Genomic DNA, 24,205 nt, shown 5'->3' on the forward strand with positions numbered 1-24,205 from the left:
ATTCCTCTAAGGTCTTATGAGAGGCTCTGAGCCCAAACTGCAACCTGGATTTGAGTGTGGGCAACAGCTGAGTCCTGCCCCAGGGAGAGCAGAGAGACCTCTGCAGTCTCCCTTAACCCCCTTATGGGGGTTTATATGCTACCATATCATCTATTCTGTAAAGCCTTTTACAACTATTAACTGTCTTAAAATATATTGTAGGTTTGTGTTTTGGGGAGGGGTTTGCAAGGCAGTGGGGTTAAGTGACTTGCCCATGACCACACAGTTAAGTGTCTAAGGTCAGATTTGAACTCAGGTCTTCCTGACTCCAGGGCTGGTGCCCCACCGTAATTTCTTAGTTTGGGTACCAATTATATTAATATTTTTAAATTTAGTCTGCACATGCAATATGAAATTAATTACATGGAAAATACTTGTGAATACATGTTTCATTTTTGATATTTAAACAAATCAGTCATGATACAAAATTCAATGTAAAGTTTTCTTTATAAACATTAACAATGTTACATTCAATGAGATAAATCTTCAATAACTTAAGACAACCTGCATTGTTACCAATAAAATGAAATGCTCATAAAAGCATGGGATAATGAATTGCCTCGAACTAGTTTTTCTGAATGAGATCTCTCCTTCTCCAGAATATCATAAATACTGTTACCAAAAGGATTTTCTGTAAGCCAAGACCTAACCATGTCATTAATCTACTCAGTCAACTCCATTGATTCCCTATTGCCTACAGATTCAAAATAAACATTTGTTTAGCTTTTAAAGCCCTTCATAATCCTGCCCAACCTACTTTTCCAGTCTGAGACATTGCCTTACCTCCAGCATGCACTCCAGTCACATTACCTACTCTCTAACCCTAAAACATGACACTCTTTCTCCTGTATCTGTGATTTCCCAATAGCTGTTAATTGATGAATGTAAGGAATTTCCTTATTAACATAGATATCTGAATTTCATTTTTTAAGATGCAACTCAAAGTCACTTTCTAGATGGAACCTTTTTTCCCCCCTCTAATTCCTAGTGCTTTCTCATTTTCAGACTACATAGTATCTCATTAACTAGTGTTTATTTGTATTTATTCTCTCCATATTTCTACATAAGTAATGGTTGCCTCCCTCATTACATTGGAAGTTTCTTGCCAGTATTATTCTATTCAGTGTTTGTATTATGTAACATAAAATCTGCTTTGATTAATTGAAAGATTTAGGGCAGTTAGGTGGCCACAGTTGATAGAGCACCAGCCCTGGAGTCAGGAGGTCCTGAATTTAAATATGACTTCAGACACTTAATAATTACCCAACTGTGTGACCTTAGGCAAGTCACTTAACCCCATTGCCTTGCATAAATAAAAAAACAAAAACAAAAACAAATGTTTGGGGCAACTAAGTTGTGCAGTGGATAAAACACCCTCCCAGGAATCAGGGGACCTAAGCTCAAATTTGACTTCATATACTTAATAATTACCTAGCTATGTGACTCTGGACAAGTCAGTTACCCTCATTGTCTTGCAAAAACAAAAACAAAAAAAAAAAGAAAGATTCAGATGATACAGGAATCTTAGAGATCTTAAAGATCTTACAGACTCCTCATTTTATAGATAAGAAAAATGGAAGTACAGAGATATTAAGTGACTTGTTCAAAATTATATAGACATTTATATGGTAAGACTGGAATTTCAACCTAAACTCTAACTCAACATCCAATGCAATGAAAAAAGTCAACTAAAGCATTTTTTATTCATCTGTGAAACATCAGTGGCCAAAATTGCTTAGCAAAAGAAAATATTTTGATACAAGTTATTAATATAATTATTATATCTCACTTAAAATTTTTTTTCTTCTTTTTGGCATTTAGTATCACATACTAAGTTTTTTCAACAGTTTACAGATTATAATAATATGATGTAGAGCTCTTTAAAGCACCAATAAAGTGCTGAAGATGTTAAGATAGAAAGTGACCACAATCAAAACAGTGTTATGATTCTCCTTGAATACATATATACATGTATATATATAAAATATACAATATACTGCTAATGAAAAAATTCCTATGGCTATCATGTTTTGTTATATTTTTTTCTTAAAATGTACATAAACATTTTTAAAATTTTGAAGTTATGTATGAGTTAAAAGGATTTGCTTTGAAAAATTCCCTTTCTCTCAAAACCATGACTATAATGTGATTTATACACAAGCCATACTTAACTTATTTTTTAAATCAATAAAAAGTTTACAAATTTTGTGCATATAATACCAAAAAAGGATTTATGGTTCTCTCAAAAAGCAGAGTTAAAACAAACAAAATAGAAACTATATATCCCACAATTCACTCACAATGCCAGTAAAACTGACAATCTAAATGAAAAGGATGAATATTGACAGAAAGATAAAATCTCCATATTAATAGAACAGGAAATAGAGAACTTAAATAATTGAATTTAGAAGAGGAAATTGAACAAGCCATAAATGGACTCATGAAGAAAATATATCACAGGATTATATGTATTTACCCATGAATTCAACCAAGCATTATTAGTTCCAATACTATATACATAAAGCTATTTTTAAAAATAAGAAGAAAGAGTTCTACTAAATTCCTTCTATGATGCAAATAATATATTTACCAGTAATCAAGATAAAAAGAAAACTGTAGGACAGTATCCCTAATGAATACTGATGCAAAAACTTTAAATAAAACATACACTTAAAATCACACCAAATTTATACAGGAATAAACACCTTGTTCAATATTAAGATGACCATAAATTGACTGACTTAATAGAAAGAACAAAAATAATATTATTTCAGTAGATATTCAAAAACTTTTTGACAAGATACAATAATCATTCCTGTTGAGGATGGGGTGGGGGGGGGTGAATGTAGGAGATCAGACTTTGTGACAGATTAGATCACATTTGTAGATCTGAAATTTGCTGATCCTGGAACAACATATTCAATCCATAATGAAAACAGCAAAAAATCAGTTTAGACATTCCCTTCAGTTTGACTGTATAAATCTCTAATGGGATTTCTTTTTCCTTCATTCTCAAAGAGAGAGAACCCACAGATACAGGAGAGTGTCATGTTTTAGGGTTAGAGAGTACGTAATGTGACTGGAGTGCATGCTGAAGGTAAGGCAATGTCTCAGACTGGAAAAGTAGGTTGGGCAGGATTATGAAGGGCTTTAAAAGCTAAACAAATGTTTATTTTGAATCTGTAGGCAATAGGGAATCAATGGAGTTGACTGAGTAGATTAATGACATGGTTAGGTTTTGGCTTACAGAAAATCCTTTTGGTAACAGTATTTATGATTTTCTGGAGAGGGAGAGATCTCATTCAGAAAAACTAGTTCGAGGCAATTCATTATCCCATGCTTTTATGAGCATTTCATTTTATTGGTAACAATGCAGATTGTCTTAAGTTGTTGAAGATTTATCTCATTGAATGTAACATTGTTAATGTTTATAAAGAAATGTTTATAAAGAAAACTTTACATTGAATTTTGTATCATGACTGATTTGTTTAAATATCAAAAATGAAACATGTGTTCAGAAGTATTTTCCATGTAACTAATGCCGTATTGCATGTGCAGACTAAATTTAAAAATAATAAAATTGGTACCCAAACTAAGAAATTACGGTGGGGCACCAGCCCTGGAGTCAGGAAGACCTGAGTTCAAATCTGGCCTTAAGACACTTAACTGTGTTGTCTTGGGCAGGTCACTTTAACCCCATTGCCTTGCAAACCGCTCCCCAAAACACAAACCTGCAATATATTTTAAGACAGTTAATGTACATGGCTTTACAGAATAGATGATATGGTAGCATATAAACAGAATCTGAATTAGTAATGTTGAATTACATGACTTTAAAATTCAGTCACATAGGGAGGATAATGAATAATTATGAGCAGTGTTAATCTGATATATCTGTGCGAAGAAGTGGAGCATAAAACCATTTTAAAGAAAACTTGGCTAGAATTCTAGCATTCAGTCTGAAGGCATTAATGGTGAAAATGGAAAGAGAACAACAAACAGAAGGAAAAGGGAAAATATTTATTAAAGGTCCATGTAACAAACACTTCCTTAGTTAACATAACTTTTATTGATATACTTATGGAGAAAGTAGAGATGACACCGAAGAGGCTAAGGATAGAAATAATACCTGGACTGGATCAAGTGCATATAAAAGAGATCCTTGCTGCAGGTAACATAGTTGTGAAGTCATTGAAGAACAAGGGATATGAATGGAAAGGATGAAATAAACAGCATGGGGGAAAAGCTCTCACATTTTATAACAAAAGAAGATCAAGAGATCAATAACCTATATTATTCTGTTCCCATCTACACAAAAGCACTATGAGTATTAATCTTTTTTAAAAATTTATTTTCATATTACAATAATCTTGTTGTGAAAGTAAACATAAATTCTCCTTCCCCCCAAAAGAGAGAGTAACTTCAAGAGAAATGAAGAGGGGGGGGGAAGTCTACTTCAGTCTCTATTCAGATACCATTTATTATCTTTACAGAAACTGAAGGTGTCTTAGATTAGTGTTTTCAATAGTTTGGTTAGTAGGGAATGAGTAGGTTCTCACAAATGATATTTCACAATGGACCATATTTCATAACAGTCAATATATAATATCACTGTGCTTATTGTCTGTCTGTGTGTGTGTGTGTGTGTGTGTGTGTGTGTGTGTGTGTGTGTAAGTACTTAGTTTGGGAGAAAAAAATGCTATTTTATAGGCTCTTTTTCAAGTTTCCTCCCATTCAAGTTCCTTGAGAAATATGAAACAGAAATAGACCTCTGATAACATCTGATCATAAAAATCAAATGAAACATAAAGCATGGAGATATATGCTTCTGATGTTAATATTAGGAAGGAGGAGATCCCACAGACACAGTTCAATTCGCCTCTAGATGATGATAGTTGACATGACTTCTATCATTGCTCATTACAGGAGGTTCCTTTTGGAAAATGACATTTGTACTATTTTCATTAAGTTCCAAAATATTTCAGACATTTGATCAGAATAGCCAGATCATATAATAAGGACCCAATTTATCATGTGCTTTTTAATAGATCAAGTTATTCTTGTTGTTTTGTTTTTGTTTTTGTTTTTTTTAGGTTTTTTGCAAGGCGAATGGGGTTAAGTGGCTTGCCCAAGGCCACATGGCTAGGCAATTATTAAGTGTCTGAGACCGGATTTGAACCCAGGTACTCCTGACTCCAAGGCCAGTGCTTTATCCACTACGCCACCTAGCCTCCCCAGATCAAGTTGTTCTTTACCCATTGGTATTAAAGACTTGTAGTAGCTAGTTGGTTCAGTGGATAACAGAGCACTGGGACTGGAGTCAGAAAGATCTGAATTAAAGTCTGACTGAAAATACTTACTACTTGGGCAAGTCACTTCATCTCTGCCTAGTAGGCAACATGGGTGACTCAGTGGAAGAGTACTGGATCTGTAGTCAGGAAGATCTGAGTTCAAATGCTAGTTGTTTTACCCTAGGCAAATCACTTAACCTCTGTTTATCTTAATCCATCGGAGAATGAAATGGCAAACCATTCCAGTGTGTTTGCCAAGAAAACTCCCTAGACAGTATTGGCATGCTATGGTTCATAGGATCACAAAAGTTGGAACAACTAAACAACAACAATGAAAGTGTGTCATAGCCTGGCCCCTTTAGTGGGAATAAATATGAACTTTAGGATGATATTATGTCTCCATTTTGTGACTAAATAGTTGCTATGTAAATTGTTTTCTAGAATAAGAAAATGATTTGTGTGGTATAGTTTCACAATGATATATGTATATTCCAAATCTGGTAAATAATTACTAATGATTTTTGTGTATTTCATAGATTTGGTAAATAACTACCAACTACCTACTGATGCCCTTAGTATGGTTGATAGTTTTCTTAAATCATAAGTTTAATCAGAACTTAAATACAAGTTGTAAGTACCTTTAGCCAGGACCAAAAAAAAAAAAAAAAACCCACCAGACACTCCTGCCTAGCTGATGACTAGGGCAGACTCCTATGGTTCTAGAACCTGAAAACATGAGCATCCTATATTCATCCTAGAGCAGTAGTGATTGATGGAGACTTGCCAGAATGTTACATTGGAGGGCATCTTGTAATCAGCAATGATATAGGATATGTTAGGAATTAAGTGTTGGTTTGTTCCTATTAGGCTAGATAATCAGACATTGAGTGTATGTTTTATGAGTATGCTGTCAGTACTGTCAGCTCTTATAAGCCTACATATGATTTTATGACTGCCCCATGAGTTATAGCCCTCTCTTACCTTTCTGATCTTATTATAACTTGTTCCACCTCGTGTATTTTGTGATGCAGTGGTACTAAACTCTTTGTTGTTATTTGAATTACTCTCTTCAGTGTTACCAATGATCTCTTCATTGCCAAATATAATAGCTTTTTTCAATCCTCAATCTCCTGCATCCTTTTGTGCTTCTTCTTTCTATGTTTTGGTTTCACTGCTCTGACCTGGTTCTTAGACCTATTTGACTGGTCCTCACTCAGTAGCTTTTGCTAGATTTACATCCAGGCTACTCCTGCTAACTAGAATTGCCTCAGGGTCCTGAACCTTGATATCCTAAACAGCCAGCTCCAGGTTTAAATATCCCACTCTCAGAAGGGAATTTTAGAGCACATCCTTCCCTCTTCTGAGAGCAGGTCCTATTTCCATAGGAGCAGTCTGTCTCATCTCAGCTGATCTGTCTTTGTGCTTCCAATGCAACTGCCCTTATCTGAGTTTAACTCTGTATATGTCTCAGTTGTATATCAAATATTCTTTTCCCTCTCTCTTTCTTCACTTCTTTTCCCCTTTTCATTCCCTTTCCTCTCTCCCTAGCAGCTGCTAATAAATTAGCCTTGAACTAATCCCCATTGTTTTATATTATTCTTGGCATCATTAAGGAGTTGTTTTCCCAAGTCTCTAATTGGCCCATGGACCGTCTCTTGGACATTAACTGGATTTCCAGACAAGTTCTTAACATATTGACAGTAGCATTGTGCTGAGGGAATGACACTATAAACCCTATCTTAGCAGACAGAGGTCAGTAGGAGAATCTTGCATCTTCCCAGGAGGGATTCCCTTATTCCAAAGAACAGTTACAAAACACAGTAAATGGATGTTTGTTCACTATGAAAATGCATTGAGGAAACTTGGTGTTGCTTAAATTGAGTGAAGCTTCTTTTTATAAGTTGTTCATCAGAGTCTGCTTAGAAACTACGGAGGGAATCAGAGCTTCTTGTGGCTCTTTAAACTCAGGTGAGCAGGAGACAGTATCAAAAGTGTGAGCCTTTAGTATCCTGAGCCAATCAAGTTTCACGGATGGTTTTAAGCCTTTTTAAAGAAAAAAAATCCTAATTCATTTTTGAAAAGGGTGTAAGATATTGCTTCTGCCGCTTTAGTGACTTTAGGACTAATACTAGTCAATTCAAGTAGTATTCAAGTATAATTCAAGTATTCGAGAAGTCTTGATTTCAGCAGCATAAAAGATGAAAAAGAAAAGTTAAAAAAACAAAGAAAAAATAAAACATTTACATATCCATATATCTATATCTGTTCCCTTAAGGAATGGCAATATAGGAAAACCACAACCAAAAACCTCAGACTCTTATCCCTTTCCCTAACCCTTCTACTTTGGAATGTTTAAGCCTGGGTCTAAATAATTGTGTCCATGTGATAATGCTAAATTCTGGCAGTTTTCAATATGTCTCTCAGTGTAAAGAGGTTCCCATATGTAGGAGTATCCCTAGGACAAAGATGATGGTATCTTTGGAGACAAAGAAACAAGGACAAGGAGAATTGTTCTGTATCACCACTTCATATTCCCTGGGCCTCCAGCCCAGACCCCCTCCTTCTTGGGCATGGGAATAAAAAAATCTGAACCTTGAGAAATTCCTCTGAGGGACTGCCACACTTCTTCTATTGGGACTCAGTAGACTCTTTCACTTTCCCTTGGTTGAGGGAAAGCTCCCAAACTTCCTCCCACTGTGTAATTCTTCATTTTTCCTCTCCTTGAGGGAACAATTTTGTGTAATGACTGGGTGATGCACTATGAGATACACTGAGGGCTTAAATGGTCATAAGGAACCTACTGTCTGCCACTGCCCGTTCCAGTGCCCATTTTTCTGACAATGAGCTGCTGTTGCCAGAGTCTCTTCCTCTGGCCTGATCCTATGAGCCCTGTGCCCCTCTCCCCTGCTTTTGGTCATTACTTGAAAGCTCACAACTATGCTTACTCCCCCCACTTCACTGAAATCTCAACATTGCCAACAAAGATATACATTGAAGACTTCTGGAATTGATTATTCTGCTGAACAAAACTCTCTTGCCTGAGTTGCCCATTGTGATCTGTCAAGGATCAAAAAGACATATTTTCTCTAAATATTCATTTGTCATTTCTTACCGCACAATAAACTTCCCCTACAGTTATTATAGTGTAACAAAATCTCTGGACTAGAAGGGATCTCAAATATTATTTAGTCAAACCCTACCTAAAAGTTTGTTTCCTGACCCATTGAAACTCTCACAGTTGTGAAACAAATGACCATGTCCATATAGGAAGTGGAAGGAAGCTTAGCAAGAAACAGCTTTACAGAGTTCTTGAAAATTGCCTTTTTTGACTTATGTCACACATAATAATTATCCCTCTTTCCACTTCCATTTAGTTTAGCCAATATTGGGAAATAATAATAATAATAATAATAATAATAATAATAATAATAATAATAAAAGTTATCTTTTTATATAGTACTTTGAGGATTGCAAAGTGCTTTACAGATGACTTATTTTATCATTACAACTTCGTTTTGAAAAGTGAAGAAACTGATTTGGATAGAAGTTTTTAGTGACTTGCCCAGGATCACAAGTTGGTAAAGTGTCTGAGATACTATTTGAACTTAGGTTTTCCAGTTTACAGTACCTTCTTTACTATACAACCTTATGTATATCGGTCAGCAGCAAAGCCTCAGCCCTTTAGGTTTGTATTTTGGCCAGAGAAATCTTCACACTCCATAAACAAATATTAAATATAAATGTGTTTTTTTTTGTATAGAGCAGGCTAAATAGTAGTTCCTCAAGAATTGATGCTAGAGTCAGTTTTACTTATCTTTTTAAGTATTAAAGGAGGTTGATGATTAAAAGAGGGAAAGGGTTTAGCAGAATCTTCAAGTTGGTGATTAATACTGAACTTTTTGTTACAACAGATAATAATAAGTATAAATTGAAAAGATTTTATAAATATCTGTGAGGTCATAAAAGTTGAAAAGGAATTTTAATTTGGAGAAATGCAAATTAATCATTTTAAGACTGCATAGTAGTTGCTTTGATAAAGATCTGAAGGTTTGAATGAACTACTAGATCAGTATGTCTTACAATACACTCTTTAAGTTTCTTCAAGTAAGGCATAGCTTTCAGGAATAAAAGGATCTGTTCTTTTCTTCCTGCCTCAGAACTCATCTGGAAGGACATTGATAAACAGAGGCACATATAAAAGAGGGGAACCAGGATAAGGAATAGCCTTTGAGACTGTGTCACATGAGGATTGTTTGAATGAATTGGGCCTGTCTAGTCTAGGTAAGAGATTTAAAAATTATACTATCCTTTTCTTAGCCAGTCCCTAAGGGGGGAAAAACCCCAAATATATAGCTAATTGCCTCTATATCCTTTTCTCTTCTTTACCTTGTGTCATCTCAGCTCTGACAATGTCACTTAGAGGTTAGTGTAGCCTCCAAAGTTTCCAAAGATTGCTCATCTAGCTTCTCATTCTTGATCTCTCTGGAGTTCATGACACCACTCAGAGATACTTCTTCCTTCCTCTTTTCATTATCTCTTCATTAGTACACGCTTGGTTATTTCTCAGTCTCCTTTGCTGGTTCATCAGCATGTCCCAGTTGAGTATCCTCAGTACTTTGTCCAGGGCACTTTTTTTTCCAATAAGGATGTATTAAATACCTAATACTTGTCAGGTACTTTGCTAGGTACTGGGACTATAATTGAAAAGGATAGGATTGGGGTGGCTAGGTGGTGCAGTGGATAAATCACCGGCCTTGGAGTCAGGAGTACCTGGGTTCAAATCCGGTCTCAGACACTTAATAATTACCTAGCTGTGTGGCCTTGGGCAAGCCACTTAACCCCATTTGCCTTGCAAAAAAAAAAGTATAGGATAGTTCTTAACTACATGGAGTTTTCATTGTAATAGAAGGAAAAATAAGTTTTTGTGTGTGTGTGTGTGTGTGTTGGAATAAATAACAATAAAGTAGTTAAATACTATCCAAGGTCGTTTGAAAGGGTACAGCTGTTGAAATAACTGCATTTTGGGGCAGCTAGGTGGCACAATGGATAGAGCTTCAGGAGGACCAAAATTCAAATCCTCGGGTCCTTACTAGCTGAGTGACCCTGGGAAGGTCACTTAATCTGAATTGCTTTAAAAATTGAGAGATACATAGATTAACCTTCAAGCCATTTTTTCTTATAAAAGGAAGTTTTTTGAGGTAGTGTCATGTGGGAGAAAGAAAAGGAAATTTGTCTGTGTTATAGAGGACAGATGAGAGAGTGCTATCTAGTGAGACAAGGTTGTGATAGTATGTCTTGTAGTTCTTTTATTCAGTGTGTCCGAAGTGGACTCATTCTATTTCCTTCCTAAGCTGTCTTTTTGCATCCTTCCTGGCAGTCCCCCCCTCAGCTCTCCACTTTGTGCCTCTTTTGCCTATGTAAGCTCCTCCCAGTTTGGGGGAGCGCCTTTCTCCATTTGGGGATTCCTTCACTGGTTGGGACAGCTGAGAGCTGCTGTGGAGAGAATGTCCCCCTGGAGTCAGAAAGCGGCTGCCATTCAGGCATTTTCAGTTGTGGTCAGACTTCCCTGACCCCAGTTGGGGTTTTCTTGGTCGAGATCCTGGAGTGGTTTTTGACCTTTTCTTCTCCAGCTTATTTTATAGATGGTCCCAGGGAGCAACAGGGCCCAGCAGCAGTCCTGCCCCGGGCCTGCAGGGGGCAGCAGGCCCAATGGTAGCTCCTTCCAAGTGTGAGAAGTGTGGGTGGACCAAGCATCCTGACTCCATCTTTTGTTGGGTCTGTGCCTTGCAGGACTGCCCAGACCTTATTCTACGCAGACAGGGTAAAGAGATAATGGGGTGATACAGTGATGAAGGGCCAGGGATAGGGGAGTGGCAATGATGGCTGAGAGGGATGTGGGGAGTGGGGGGTGGGGTGATGGGGGTTGATGGGGGAAGGAGAGTGATGAGAGAGTCAGGTAGAGGGTGTGATGTGGGAATGGGAGGAGTGATGCTCCGCCCCCCCAAGAGCTGGACTTCAGGACCCAAACTGACTAATTGGGAGAAACCCTGCCCCCAACCAGAGCCCTCAGGCCCTGGCAAAGAAAAGGCTATTTTTGAGTTTTTTTCTGGCAGTTTTTGCCAGAGTTCTCCCAGACTTAGGAAGTTCCCATCTAAGAAAATAGGAAATGGAAAGAAAGTAATATAATTTCAGAATAGGAAGGAATTGATTTTGTTATTTTGCCAAAGCATTTTTCCCTTGTCAAGACAATTGAATTGGTGCTGGCACTCTGAGATTGATTCACTGTTCTATTAATAGTGCCTTCTTATTTTTCTGTTTCTGAAAGTAAAGAGAACTTATTAGGAACCAAAAATATTAGTGAATTCATTCTTAATAGGTAATAGTCATTTTATAATGTGTACTTTGGCACTGAAAACATTTTGGCACATATTTCATGTGCTGTAATGGACTGACATTCATTTTTATTGTGGTTTGTTAAGTTTGTGGTTTGTTTATTCTTTTTGTAAACGTTAGCCTTTTAAACTTTTAATGCTTATAAAAACAAAGAGGTAGACAGAGAACTATCCCTAATATGTTTATAAATTTTTTTATTAATTTTATTCTGAACTTAAGAAATAAAGCAAGAATTTCCAGAACATAGTAGAAGAAACGATGATTGTGCCTGAAACTGTAAATTGCTATGTATAACTTGCCATTCCTTTTAAATATATAATTTCCCCTTTTTGTTCCCCATCTCCCTCTCCTTACTCCAGAGATGACTACTGTTAAAATGTGTGTGTGTGTGTGTGTGTGTGTGTGTGTGTGTGTGTGTGTAAATATAAACAATCATTCTATACATCTATTTATCAGTTTTTTGGATGCAGATAGTATTTTCTTTACACGTCCTTTAGAGTTTGAATATTTATAAAAATGAAAATGACTTAGTCACTCAAAGTTTTTCTTAAAATAATGTTACTTTATAGAATGTTCTCTTGTTCTATTCATTTCACTCTTCTTTATTTCATGCAAATCTGTGCCTGGTTTCTTTTTTCTTAAGGTCAAATTCATCATTTTGTAATACAAAATTGCCTTTTATTCTTTTCAATCTTTAATAAAATTTGAAATGTGAACTTGTGATAAGACATCCTCCCTTCTTAAATTTTTCAACTTTTTTCTTTCATGATTCCCCCAGCCCATATATCTATGATCTCATACTTGACTTCATACATAGAAAATAAAATTAAATCTAGATATATATAAATAGAATGATTAATGAATTAATGAATGATCAGGCATATTGTAGCTTTCTTTTAAAGATTATTTCTTCATTAATTTGAAAGAGTTGTTAGGCACAGTTTTTAAGATACTAAGTAGAGGCTGAGGGATTAACTAGGTGACCTAGTGGATAGAGCACCAACCCTGGAGTCAGGAGGATCTGAGTTCAAATCCAGTCTCAGATACTTAACATTTACTATCTATGTGACCTTGAGCAAGTCATTTAACCCCACTTCCCACCCCCCAAAATAAATAGAAGATGAATATTTGAGGAAGAAATATGATGATTAAGAATGCAGCTTTCAAATATACCTGTAAAATGCTTGACCTTAGTAAATAGAAGAACTCTTCAGGGATTGGGGAAAGGAGGGGACAGTGGGAGATAATGTGGTGGGTTTTTGAGAAGTAAAAGGGAGACAAAAGAGCTCAAGTAGATTGCCTTGAGTTTTCTCAGTGAAATAAATCATGGTACTTAGCTGAGAGAGAGAAAGGAGAAAGGAGGATGTGAGAGATTTAGAGGGACTGATTTCTTGGGACCAGTAAGAAAGGGAATCAATTAGAGGAAAATAAAAGAAAGTGCTTTACTTCAGTGATTAATGGTTTGGGTGAGTTTGGATGATATAAACTTGTAGTGTATCAAGGTAGCATATCTGGTTCTTCCTCTGTAACAGAGGAAGAATGTGCTGAGAACAATGTAACATTAAGATTTGACTAAAGAAGAACAGCAGTAAGTCAAGGGGGGGCAGGGATTAAAGAGCAGAGGATGGTGTAGAGTTGAAGTGGTGATGGAGAAGGAAGAAAGGGAGGTTAGAGGAGGGCAATCAGCCTTTGAAAGGATCGAGAGGTGAAAAAAATTGGAAGTATCAATGAGGGCAAAGGGGTGGCTTATTAAGGGTGAATTATAGGAAGAAATGGAATAATAGGAGCTTATGGTCAGATAGGGGAATGTCAATTTCAAATTATATGGTACCTGAGTTGATCTTAAAGGAAAGGAGGGATTCTGTGAGGCTGAGGAAGGTAAAGATTATATGGATATTGCTCCACTTCTACCTTTTTTTTGATCCTGCATTAATCTTTTTGTTTTATGTGTCTTTCTTGTTTACATTTTCTGTTATCTGTTCCATTCTGTTATCTATTTTATGAGTCAGTTTATCTTATTCTCATTAACTTATAATCATTGTGAATTTACCCTTTATCCTTTTCTCTTAGACTCTTTCCTCTCTCTCCTTTCCCCCTCTTCCCAAAGAAGGGAATGATTAACGAGAAGCATCTTATTCAGCACTGGTGATTATGTGTGATGCTTTTTAGGTCCACTCTCCTGCTTTTAACTTCTCTTGCCCTCATTCTATCTCAAATCAAACTTCTTATCTCTCCTTTCTTTTAGTTTTAGCCCCACCCAAGGTCCTTTTATAATCTTTCCTCAGAAGTCTGAGTCTGTTATTATAACTAATTTCACCCTGAATTTTTCATTTTATTCCACTTCCATTTCCTTTTAGTTTTCCTGTTGTGTTGAATGTATTTTTACACCAAACTGTTGTTTGTGTGTAGGTATGTGTATATATTCTTATCCCCACCCCCCCGTGATTACTTCAGATGAAAATAGTATTCAAGTGAGTTGTGTTCCCCATATCCTTCTTACTTGTTTATATAGTCTTCTTGTGCTTTCTGAATATCTTATGGTAATATGCCTTTCTCCTCTATTCTTCAGGAAGCATTTTTCCCCCTTTTTCTTCATTGTGTATTTTTCTCCATGTAGGGCTATTCATTTGTACTGGGGGGAAGAACCCCAAAACAAACCCAATATGAAAACTCCTAGGAACATCATAGTCAAAATTCACAGTTTCCAGTTTAAAAAATTTCCAAGCAGTCAGAATTCAATTACTAGGAAATATAGTCCGAATCACAAAAGATTTAAGAATTTGAAACTGATATCCCAAAAGGCAAAGATATAAGTTGGAAACCAAAAATAATTTATTCAGTATAACTAAATAACCCATCATGGGGGGAAAATGGATCTTTAATGAAATAGAGGCCTCCAAAGCATTCCTGAACTAAACAGAAATTTTGAAATGCAATCATAGGAGGAAAAAAAAATAAAGATACATGAGACAAATGGAAAAGGAGTAAAATAAAGATCAAATTATTACATTCTTATTGGGGAAAAGAAGCAAGTATCCTCTCAGAATTTTAATATTATCAAGAACCAGTAATAGGAATAAGACATTGGGAGAGATTTCATTAGCAGTTATGCTTTGCTCAGAGAGCACAGTGCTTTCTTTGAGAGGGCACACAATACTGATCAGCCCCAATTCAGTGTCTTCCATGTTTCACAACTGATTCCAAAATTCTTCAGAGAGATCTTGAGAATGTCCATGTATTGTTTCTTTTGACCTCTGTGTGAGATTGTCTTGTTTGAGTTCAAACAACATGGGAAGGGTTTGGAATTGGAATTTTGTTCTCTGAAGTACAGTTTGAATGCTTGGCTGTCAAGCTTGAGAAAAGAACTGAGTTCTGTGCCTTACATTGCTAGATGGTCTTCAGAATCTTCCTAAGACAATTCAGATGAAAGCAATGCTGCTGAAACATGGTCCAGGTTTCAAAGGCATAAAACAATGAGGTCAGCCCAGTGACTCTGTAGACCCTCAGTTTGGTAGGCAGCTTTATGCCTCTTCTCTCCCCCACATTCCTTCAGTTTCCCAGCCACTGAGCTAACTCTCTCAATACATACATAAGCCTCAATATCTATATGTACATATTATTGGAAAGTATACTATCAAGGTAAGCAAACTTATCCACAACATTCACAATTTCTCCATATTACTTCAAGAACAAAGGATAATAACCACAAATATTAAATATTGACAGAAAAGTATTTTTAAACAGAAAGAGTCATGAAACAATTTTTTAAAAAATAGTTTAGGAATTTTATTTCACAAGCCTGCAAAATTCATAGATTAAAATTTTTTCCTGAAGAGACTGCAAGCTGCTTTTTTTTTTTTTTAAGATTTTTGCAAGGCAAATGGGGTTAAGTGGCTTGCCCAAGGCCACACAGCTAGGTAATTATTAAGTGTGTGAGACCGGATTTGAACCCAGGTACTCCTGACTCCAAGGCCGGTGCTTTATCCACTACACCACCTAGCCGCCCCATGCTTTTAATGGGCTTGAGGACAGGGTGAATGGCAAAGGTCCAGATGAGGTGCCTGAGGAAAAGAGTAAAAGGATTAGAGGCCATAGTCAGCACATAGTTCTACCTTAGAGAGGGGGCCTATCCTACAAGGGGAGGAAAAAAAGGAAGAAAAGACTTCTCTTCTGGGATCCCACACTTAAATGCATTCTCATAGGGAGTTGGACAAGGGTGGTGCTTGGGGAGTAGTGTAGCACCTGGTTCTGTGTACTCTCCAATACATATACCACAGGGGCAGTCTTCCAAGGAGCACTCATTGTGCATGGATGATGGTCTTTGTATTAGTCTTTCCTGTCCCAAAGGGCATGACCTTTAAGTCCAATATGTCATTTCCTGTATCCTGCATAATATTCCCTACTCCAAATTTTGGAACCCAGATTCATTTGGGAATTGGGACATAGATTTCTTCAAAGCTGAAAGGGGGCATCATGTTTGCCCACTTCATCCTTTCAGGGCCCAATTGGAGAGGAACACATTGCAGTGGGAACTCAATTGAGGCAAGGTCTACAGGATGGTGGTTGTCAGGACAGGGTACTGACTAGTGATTGATATCTAGTAGAGGCCACTATTGGAGTTGTAGCTTGTAGCCTAGCGAAATAAACCTCAGAAAAAAAGATTAAGCAAACAAAACCATAAAGACCCAGTGAGGAGAAAAGCTAGGCCAGTATCAGAATTCTTCCTTAAAAACACAGATTCCAGCATAACACTGGTTCATTAATGATTGCTACATTAATTGAATTGTAACCAAAAGCTCAAGAATGGTATAAACAAATGCATTGGATAATCATTTTTTAACAGCACATGTCCAATAAGTAAATTGCAATAAATTTTTCTGTTTTAACTTTAGCCATGTTTAGAATGAACAAAAAAATCCTCTGGCTGAAGAATGAATGTCTTTTTACAGCAGTTTTAAAATAGACCAAGGGTTCATATAAGCAGTCATGCTGATAATTCTTTTCCTTAAAGAACCTTGTAATAAAGAATCAAATAGATCCAACAGCTCAAGTTAATTAATGAGCACCTGTTATGATTATAGTAATTTGCTATAAAGAGCATAGAGGGACATAAGGATATGTTCCCTTATCTATTTAGATGTCCATTATAGGCATTATAGACAATCCTTTCAATGAGCCAGGCTCCAGGTCTGCCAGGTGAGATATTCCTTTAAAAGAATCCTATTCCAGCTGATGCTGTGGTTAGTCTTTCAAAGGCTCCCCCTTGCAGTATTATAAACCCCTCAGGGCTAGTGGCTTCATTGGCATATTGTTGTCTCTGTTTTAACATGCCTAATGTCAGACAGACCAATTAACTACATGTGTGTGTGTGTGTGTGTGTGTGTGTGTGTGTGTGTGTGTATAGATAGATAGATACAAATATATAAATTTCCTATAATCAGAGCTTCAGGTGACTTGAGCTCTAAAGAAATCAGAGTGTATCATGTTGTGATTATGATCAATATTGAGATCTAGAGGAAAAATTATATCTAATTCAGTCAATCACTGGTCTTGTACCTAAGGACAGTGCTGTAAGTAAGATATAAAAGCAAAACTTGGGATGTAAAAATACAGTAATCCTAATTTACATTTTAGAACTGAATTTTTTTATAAAAACCAACTCTTTACAATAAACCTATTTAGTTATTAGCCATTTTTAAAATAGATAAATATATATATCACTGCTTTGAGGTTTCTTTAAAACCATTAGAATATCTTAAGTGACTTTAAATTTTTACCATGTGTTATTAATTCCAAATGTACTAAAACAGTAGTAAGAACAACCAGATTTCTAAGTCTAGTAACATGAATTTTTTAGATTTTTACAAAACAACATCTTCATTATTATGTTGTTTGGAAATCTCAGGGATGCCAAAGAAGGGCCATGGTTTTTTGATACTTTTCTTCATTATTTCTATGAAGTAAATCAATTATCAATTTCAGGCTTCAACATTATCAAATAAAATATGACTAATAAAAACTTATAGCAATAATAACCAACTCATTTATGCCAAGTGCTTTACAATTGCATAGAGAGGAAACAATAAGTCATCCAGTCCATTTAACAAAATTTCAAATTGATACAGATGTTAAGTAAGTCACTCTTGTTGTATATATATACATATATTCCCCTTTATAAACATATGGTGGAAGAGAAAGGTTTCAGAAACTTTCTGGACCAAAAAGACCATGAGAAATTGTTGACAATGTATTCTCTAGCCTTCTACAATTAACAAAGCAAAACTTCACAATTTTGATGGAAAAGGACTAAAACATTAGATGAAATCTCATTTCATTCATTCTGTTTCTTATCAACAACACAAATTTAAATTCCTAAAAGTTCAGTTTGAATATGTTCTTATACAAAAGTTTAAGATTACCTTGTTTAAAGAATGCAGACATTTTAATATACCATTCACATTTCAAAACTTCAAGGGAGAATACTTAAAATCCTGCAGTCTCATTAATTAAAATAAGTTGGACACAACTGTTATCAATATTAGGTTAACATTAACAATGAATTAGTATACAGATGAGAATACTTTACAAAGATATTTCTCACAAAGCTTCTAAATTATTCACAAACACCCATCTGCTAGCAAGATGTGGCTTGTTTAAAAGATTTCCCACAGATATTCATCTCAAACCCTTTCTCTAGTTTAAACCTGATTTACTAACTCAATTTAAAGAGAAATATTGTCTTTGTAATTTCTAACTGGTATTTATGGTATTAAAATTCTGTAGCAAGGAATTAGGCCTTGAGATCTTAAAATGAAGACATCCTAACTCAGATGATAATGTTATTGATTTTGAATTGGTCTTTTTTAAAACAACTAAGTCTAAAACCCAAATAAAAAGTAATAAACATTTCAGAATTTTCATTGCATTTAGAGTGGGATATAAATGAACTCAGTCTACTCCAGACAGTAACACATCATTAACCATTTCAGATCTGGATTGCACACTTAAGTTATAAACATCTACACACACACAGACACAATTCTCATTTGATCAAAGATTACACATTGATTCACTTGTATAGTGAAATTTTAGAGGTTCTGGTCAGCCCATTAAATTCCAAGAAAGTCTTCAGACATTTTCTTAACTCTCCAGGCCAATGGAGAGAAGGGAAAAGGACCATTGAAAATGATAGAGACCTCTGATTTAAAATATATACTTAAGTACACACACAAACACACACACACACACGTTATTATTTTTGAATCATACTAATGAAGGCAGATCTGAAAAATAGTTTAGGGTCAATTATAATTTTTTGATGAACCTCATATTGTATATTAAGATTTTAAAATAGACATTTATATTTAAAATTCCTTGATGTAGTTGAATGCATTCTTAAGTTACCTTGCACAGGAGATCAAATCCAGTTATAGCAATTACTTCCATGCTTCACATTATAAAATATTTGGTATTAACATTTACTATTTACTCCATTTCTTTTTTTTAGAATTTTGGTTATTTAAGGCAATGGGGTTAAGTGACTTGCCCAGGGTCACACAACTAAGCAATTATTAAGTTTTTGAGGGTGTATGTGAAATCAAGTTCATATGACTCCAGGCCAATACTCTTATTTGTTGTGCTACCTAGCTGCCTCCCATTTACTCCATTTCTTATTAGCACAGAGCTTAATTGAGATCTAATCTGGATTTCTCAATCCTAGAAAGAGTCCATAAATTAGTTTTTGGATGAATAGTTCCCATGTAACTCTTTTCATTTATTTTAAAAATAAAGTTTAAAAATTTCCATATCATAATGTTCTCTTCTAGTTGATTAATGACAAGCCCTTAGGTCAAGCTGCCTACTTCCCCTGCCCTTCCCCCAAGGGGTGGGGGGGGGGGTGTCTCCTCCAGCTTGAACTCCTAGATTTGTGGGCAGGGAGGAGTTAAGGTCCTAAGGAGATGGGAGGTGGAACTGTGAATCAATGTGTAATCTTTGTTCAAAAGTGTAGGCCCCAGGAAGAGGCTGTATTCCCCCCTCCCCCAATTCAGCTCAGCCATGGTGCTAGAGCAGGTTTGAGGAACTTCTTCAATGTAGTGTAAGAATATACTGCAACTGGGGCAAGGACTAGCAGACCACATAGAGATTCTTAGTAATCCAATTTCAGAAAAAAGAAGTAGAGATAACTTTATAGGAATCAAGAAAGAACAGCACTCTGGGGTGCTGATAGATTCACAATAGTATTCTGTCATATTTTTAAAAGACAATTTTAGTGCCAACACTACACAAATTATTCTTGAAAATATATAAAACTCTCTTCTAGATTCTTATAAGCCAAAGCCCTAATTTTCCATTTTTTGGGAGGGGAAAGTTTCTTCATTTCTCTTAAAATAATTAGGATAAAGAATTAAAAAGGGACTCTTCGTATCTGTAGTTGTTTGGCTTTATGTATCATCATTAGTTTACTTGTTTGTCATCTGCTTTATGTATCATCATTAGTTTACTTGTTTATCATCCTTGCAAAGATCTGCTGGGCTAGGAACATTTAAATGTGGAACAAGATCTGTTACTTCTAAGTTCCATTACTAGTCTTCCTTTCCTTTTTCTTTCTTTTTCATTTAGACACCAAGCCGAAATTTGCCTCTTTCTAACTTCTATTCATTGCTCCCTTTATTTTATACCCCATGATCTCTCGTTCCCCATTTTTAAATTATTTCAGTTAATAAATTTCAATTCCTGAACTGAACATTGGTTTGGAAAAATATTGGGTTTGAGTATTTGGGGAATTTAATGTCCACTGCCAAGAATTTTTTTTTCTTTAACTTAGAATATTCTTATCAAAATTTATTTGTACTGACAACTTGTTTCTTTCCTCAAATTAGGAAAGGAAGGAGAAGTTATCTAAATTCGAATCACTTCGTCACTCTATTGCTGGAATGATCCGGTCTCCCAAAACTGTATTGGGCTCTTCGTCCGTAAGTAGGAGTAACTTTTCTATGCTTTTGTAAATCTTATTATTCTAGAAATAGGGATATGCCTTTTCATTTTGTTTTGCCTCAGTTAGTCATCAGGGAAGGATTTGCTTAAAAATATGTAATTTGTAAACTATACCAAAGAGATTCTCTTTGCTTTGAAAGTTATATGAGAGCCTAATATGAAAAATAGTAGGATTATTTTTGTTACATGTTAAATCACTTTACAGTGGGAATTATTATTTGACAAAGTATTCGTCATCTATTAGTTATTTTTAATGTTATTTTAATAACAGAAGTACACAAAGCCTTATCAATATATAAATCTATCATATAAATATAGCTCTCAGAAAGGTGTCCAAAACAGCTTGCCCTATTTGCAACAACTCATTGACTAAAGGAATTAGAGAATATTATCTCATTTCATATGTTTCAAAGTTATTTTTTATTTTCTAATGCTAAGAAATTAATTACTTATTTCAACTATCTGCAATGAAGCTTTCATATGGTTTCTTTTGGATTGTTGATCAAATACACACTACACAAAAATTATTTAATGTTTTTTAAATAATTTTGGTAATTTTTACCAAATAAAAGACATTGTAAGTATATGCTGGGATGCACATATGTGATTAGGTATCATCTATTTTTAACATATTATAGTAAGAATTTTGTTGTTTGGGGAAATAGGATCACATTAACAAAAAGTAGAAATTAAAATGATTATTAGCTTTCTAGACCAACTTAATAGCTTAACTATCTTCTGAATTTACTTCATGTATATAACATCTATACCAGAGAAATGATACAGTGCAGCTTTTTGCTTGCATGTCAGATAAATGCACATAACAAAGGATGAAAAAATCCACTGAAAAGATTACCAAACCTTGCATTAACTATTGTTACAAATTTTATTTTTATTTTTCCTGTTGCAAAATAACTTTAAACGTGCAATTCCAAATTAACTGAGAATTATTTAAAAAAATGGAAAACATACCTATGACTTTTTGTTTGTTTTTTAATTCAGTAAGATAATTGATTCACAAGGCTACCAGTTAAAAGATTAAAAATTAAAAAAATTCTTGAGTGTATTTTAACCTTTAATGTTAGCAATGTTACTTTCATAAAAGGAATCATTTTGTAGGAACCAAAAGGTATAGGTGGCCTGAATGGTTACTACCTTGCATGACATTGCGAGGGTGGAGGGAAAGAAGCAGTTATTTTCAAACAAAAAAAAAATTTACTGAAATTGGAACAGGAGTTTGCACCAATGATTTCTTTCTGAAAGTGTGGAAATCCTGCTTTCTCAAATGCAAATGACAATTCATTTGTTACTATAGTTTTAGGTAGTTGTCTTGGGACTTTGAGAGGTAAATGATTGCCTGAGTCAGTAATTGGAACTAGGTCATTCTTTCTCCTAGGCCAGCATTCTGTTCCCTGTATCACACAGACATTCTTACAACCATTTTTCTTCAGGAAATGTCTGCTAAAATTCATATCCTTTTCTTGCTTTTCAGAAAAGCATTTTCACTATTAAACTATGAACCCTTTTTTGACTTAGCAGGTGGTAAGAGTCCATTTGTAACTTAGTTTAAAGTGATCTGATTTTCCAAAGCCTGTAATACAGAAAACTAGTTCAAGAATATAAGAATCTTTTGTGAATATGAAATAAATAATACCTTTGAAAGTGACCTTTTTTGAAAAAAAAGTAAAAATTATTTTGTTCAAGATTCAATATAGACAGTATGTGGAATTCAAAGAAATAATGATGAAAATATAATGAAGAAATAGTGAAATCTAAAAATCCTTCTCCCTCAATGGTTTAATATGAACATTAATTTATGAAAAAATAATTTGTTGTTTCATAGCATTAACTCACTTTCCACTTCATGTCATAAGTTGAAGACTTGTTTGTCAGGAGCTAGTGCTAATTCCTACTTTTGTATTTTTTTAAAATAGAGATTATTGGAGGCTACATCTGCCCAATACCTTTTCCTCAGTCTTTAGTATGTCACATTTCTTTGAAATAAATACAAATGTTTTGAAACTTATACAGGCTTTTGAAACTAACTCAGAACTTCATATGATAAAACTAAGTCAATAATTTGAATTCCATAAGAAAGTGGTGGAAAGGTCAGCTTTTTCCTCATTGATCTACTGGGTAGTGATATATCTAGTTGTGGACAATTAATATATATACGTTAAGTATTTACTATGTGCCAGGGTCTGTTTTACATGCTGAGGATACTAAGATGAAATAGAAATACAGTTCTAGCCTTCAAGGAAGATGCTAGCTAATGGGGGAATACAATATAGAAAAGGAAACTGAAAAAGATGACAGGCAGCTGTGGTACTATAGAGAAATCCACAAATGTGCCTCCCATTGAAAAGGTGAAGGGATTGACTGACATGGATGCCCTCCTTAAATAAGTTTAGAGAGGAACTCTTGACTCAATATTCCAATCTGAAGAGACAAAGGGAAGAGGATAAGATTCTAAGTAGCTATGAATACTCAATTCTGATTTAATCTTGCAGAATGATGAGGTTCTTGGGTATGTGGTGGAGTCCAAAGGAGGGCAGCTGAGTGGGAAATGAAGGACAAAGAGGAAAAATCAAAGTGTTCATTATGTTAATAATATACTGATTTACAGGCTTAGGTAGTGTATATATACATATATATGCATATATGTATATATAATATATAATACATACATATCTAACACCTTTTATTTGCATTGTCAGTGAGTTAATGTTATAAAAAACATAACTTTTTAGTCTCATTGCATTTTACCCCAACCATGTTTCTTAAAGTAATATTTAGCATATACATTGATAATGATTTAGGTAAAATTCAGGTTTTAGGGATTGCCTTTATCTCAATCTGATTGAATTGCATTTCCTCAAAAATCATGCACATTAATAAATATACATTTTCCTTAAACAAATTTACCATTTTTTATTTTAAATCCTCTAAATGTTAGGTATAATGCATAATTCTTAAAAAGAAAAGCATACTTATGCATTTGAGAATTTTGAGAAATGTCTACTTCCTTGTGACAGCCATAATAACATGGCTGTGTCAGATGAAGACCCTCTTTTCTTAGATCAGGTAAATGCCCTAAGCTCACTTTTAGTGAACTCTTAAAATAAAATTAATAGAGACCGTGTTTGTTCCTTGCAAGGACATAATCAATAATGAACTGAAATATTTCTCTGAGGAATTAAGTATTCCTAGAGAAGGTCTACTTAAATGTATATAATTACATAACTTCAGCCTGGTATCAGAGGTATTCTGATTGATTAAATGAGATTATCTGAAGAATTTACTTTGTAAACCTTAAAGCACTATATAAATGTGAACTTACATTATTAACTTTATTATGACTATCATTATTTTAATTATTAGTAATATTATTAACTAAAGCCATGCAATCTTCATTTAAGTATTTAATTTTACCTTTAATATTAAAAGATAAGCATTTATTAAGTTGCTTGGATTATTTATAAATTTTT

At 34.8% G+C, this 24,205-nt stretch overlaps 1 protein-coding gene across 6 annotated transcripts in view; it reads left to right on the forward strand.

Moving 5' to 3' along the window:
* FER (FER tyrosine kinase) overlaps positions 1–24,205 on the forward strand; it is a 325,332-nt gene that overhangs the window by 94,060 nt on the left and 207,067 nt on the right. For 5 of the 6 annotated variants that reach the window (XM_074201068.1, XM_074201064.1, XM_074201066.1 and 2 more), the window contains one exon: positions 20,603–20,695. In XM_074201068.1, the coding sequence (XP_074057169.1) occupies positions 20,603–20,695 (93 nt within the window). Of the gene's footprint in view, positions 1–9,487; positions 9,612–20,602; positions 20,696–24,205 lie in introns of those variants that run through there. The other variant, XR_012471562.1, reaches the window with a different exon arrangement.

Source organism: Macrotis lagotis, chromosome X (genome assembly GCF_037893015.1).
Source record: "Macrotis lagotis isolate mMagLag1 chromosome X, bilby.v1.9.chrom.fasta, whole genome shotgun sequence".
Classification (NCBI taxonomy): Eukaryota; Metazoa; Chordata; class Mammalia; order Peramelemorphia; family Peramelidae; genus Macrotis; species Macrotis lagotis.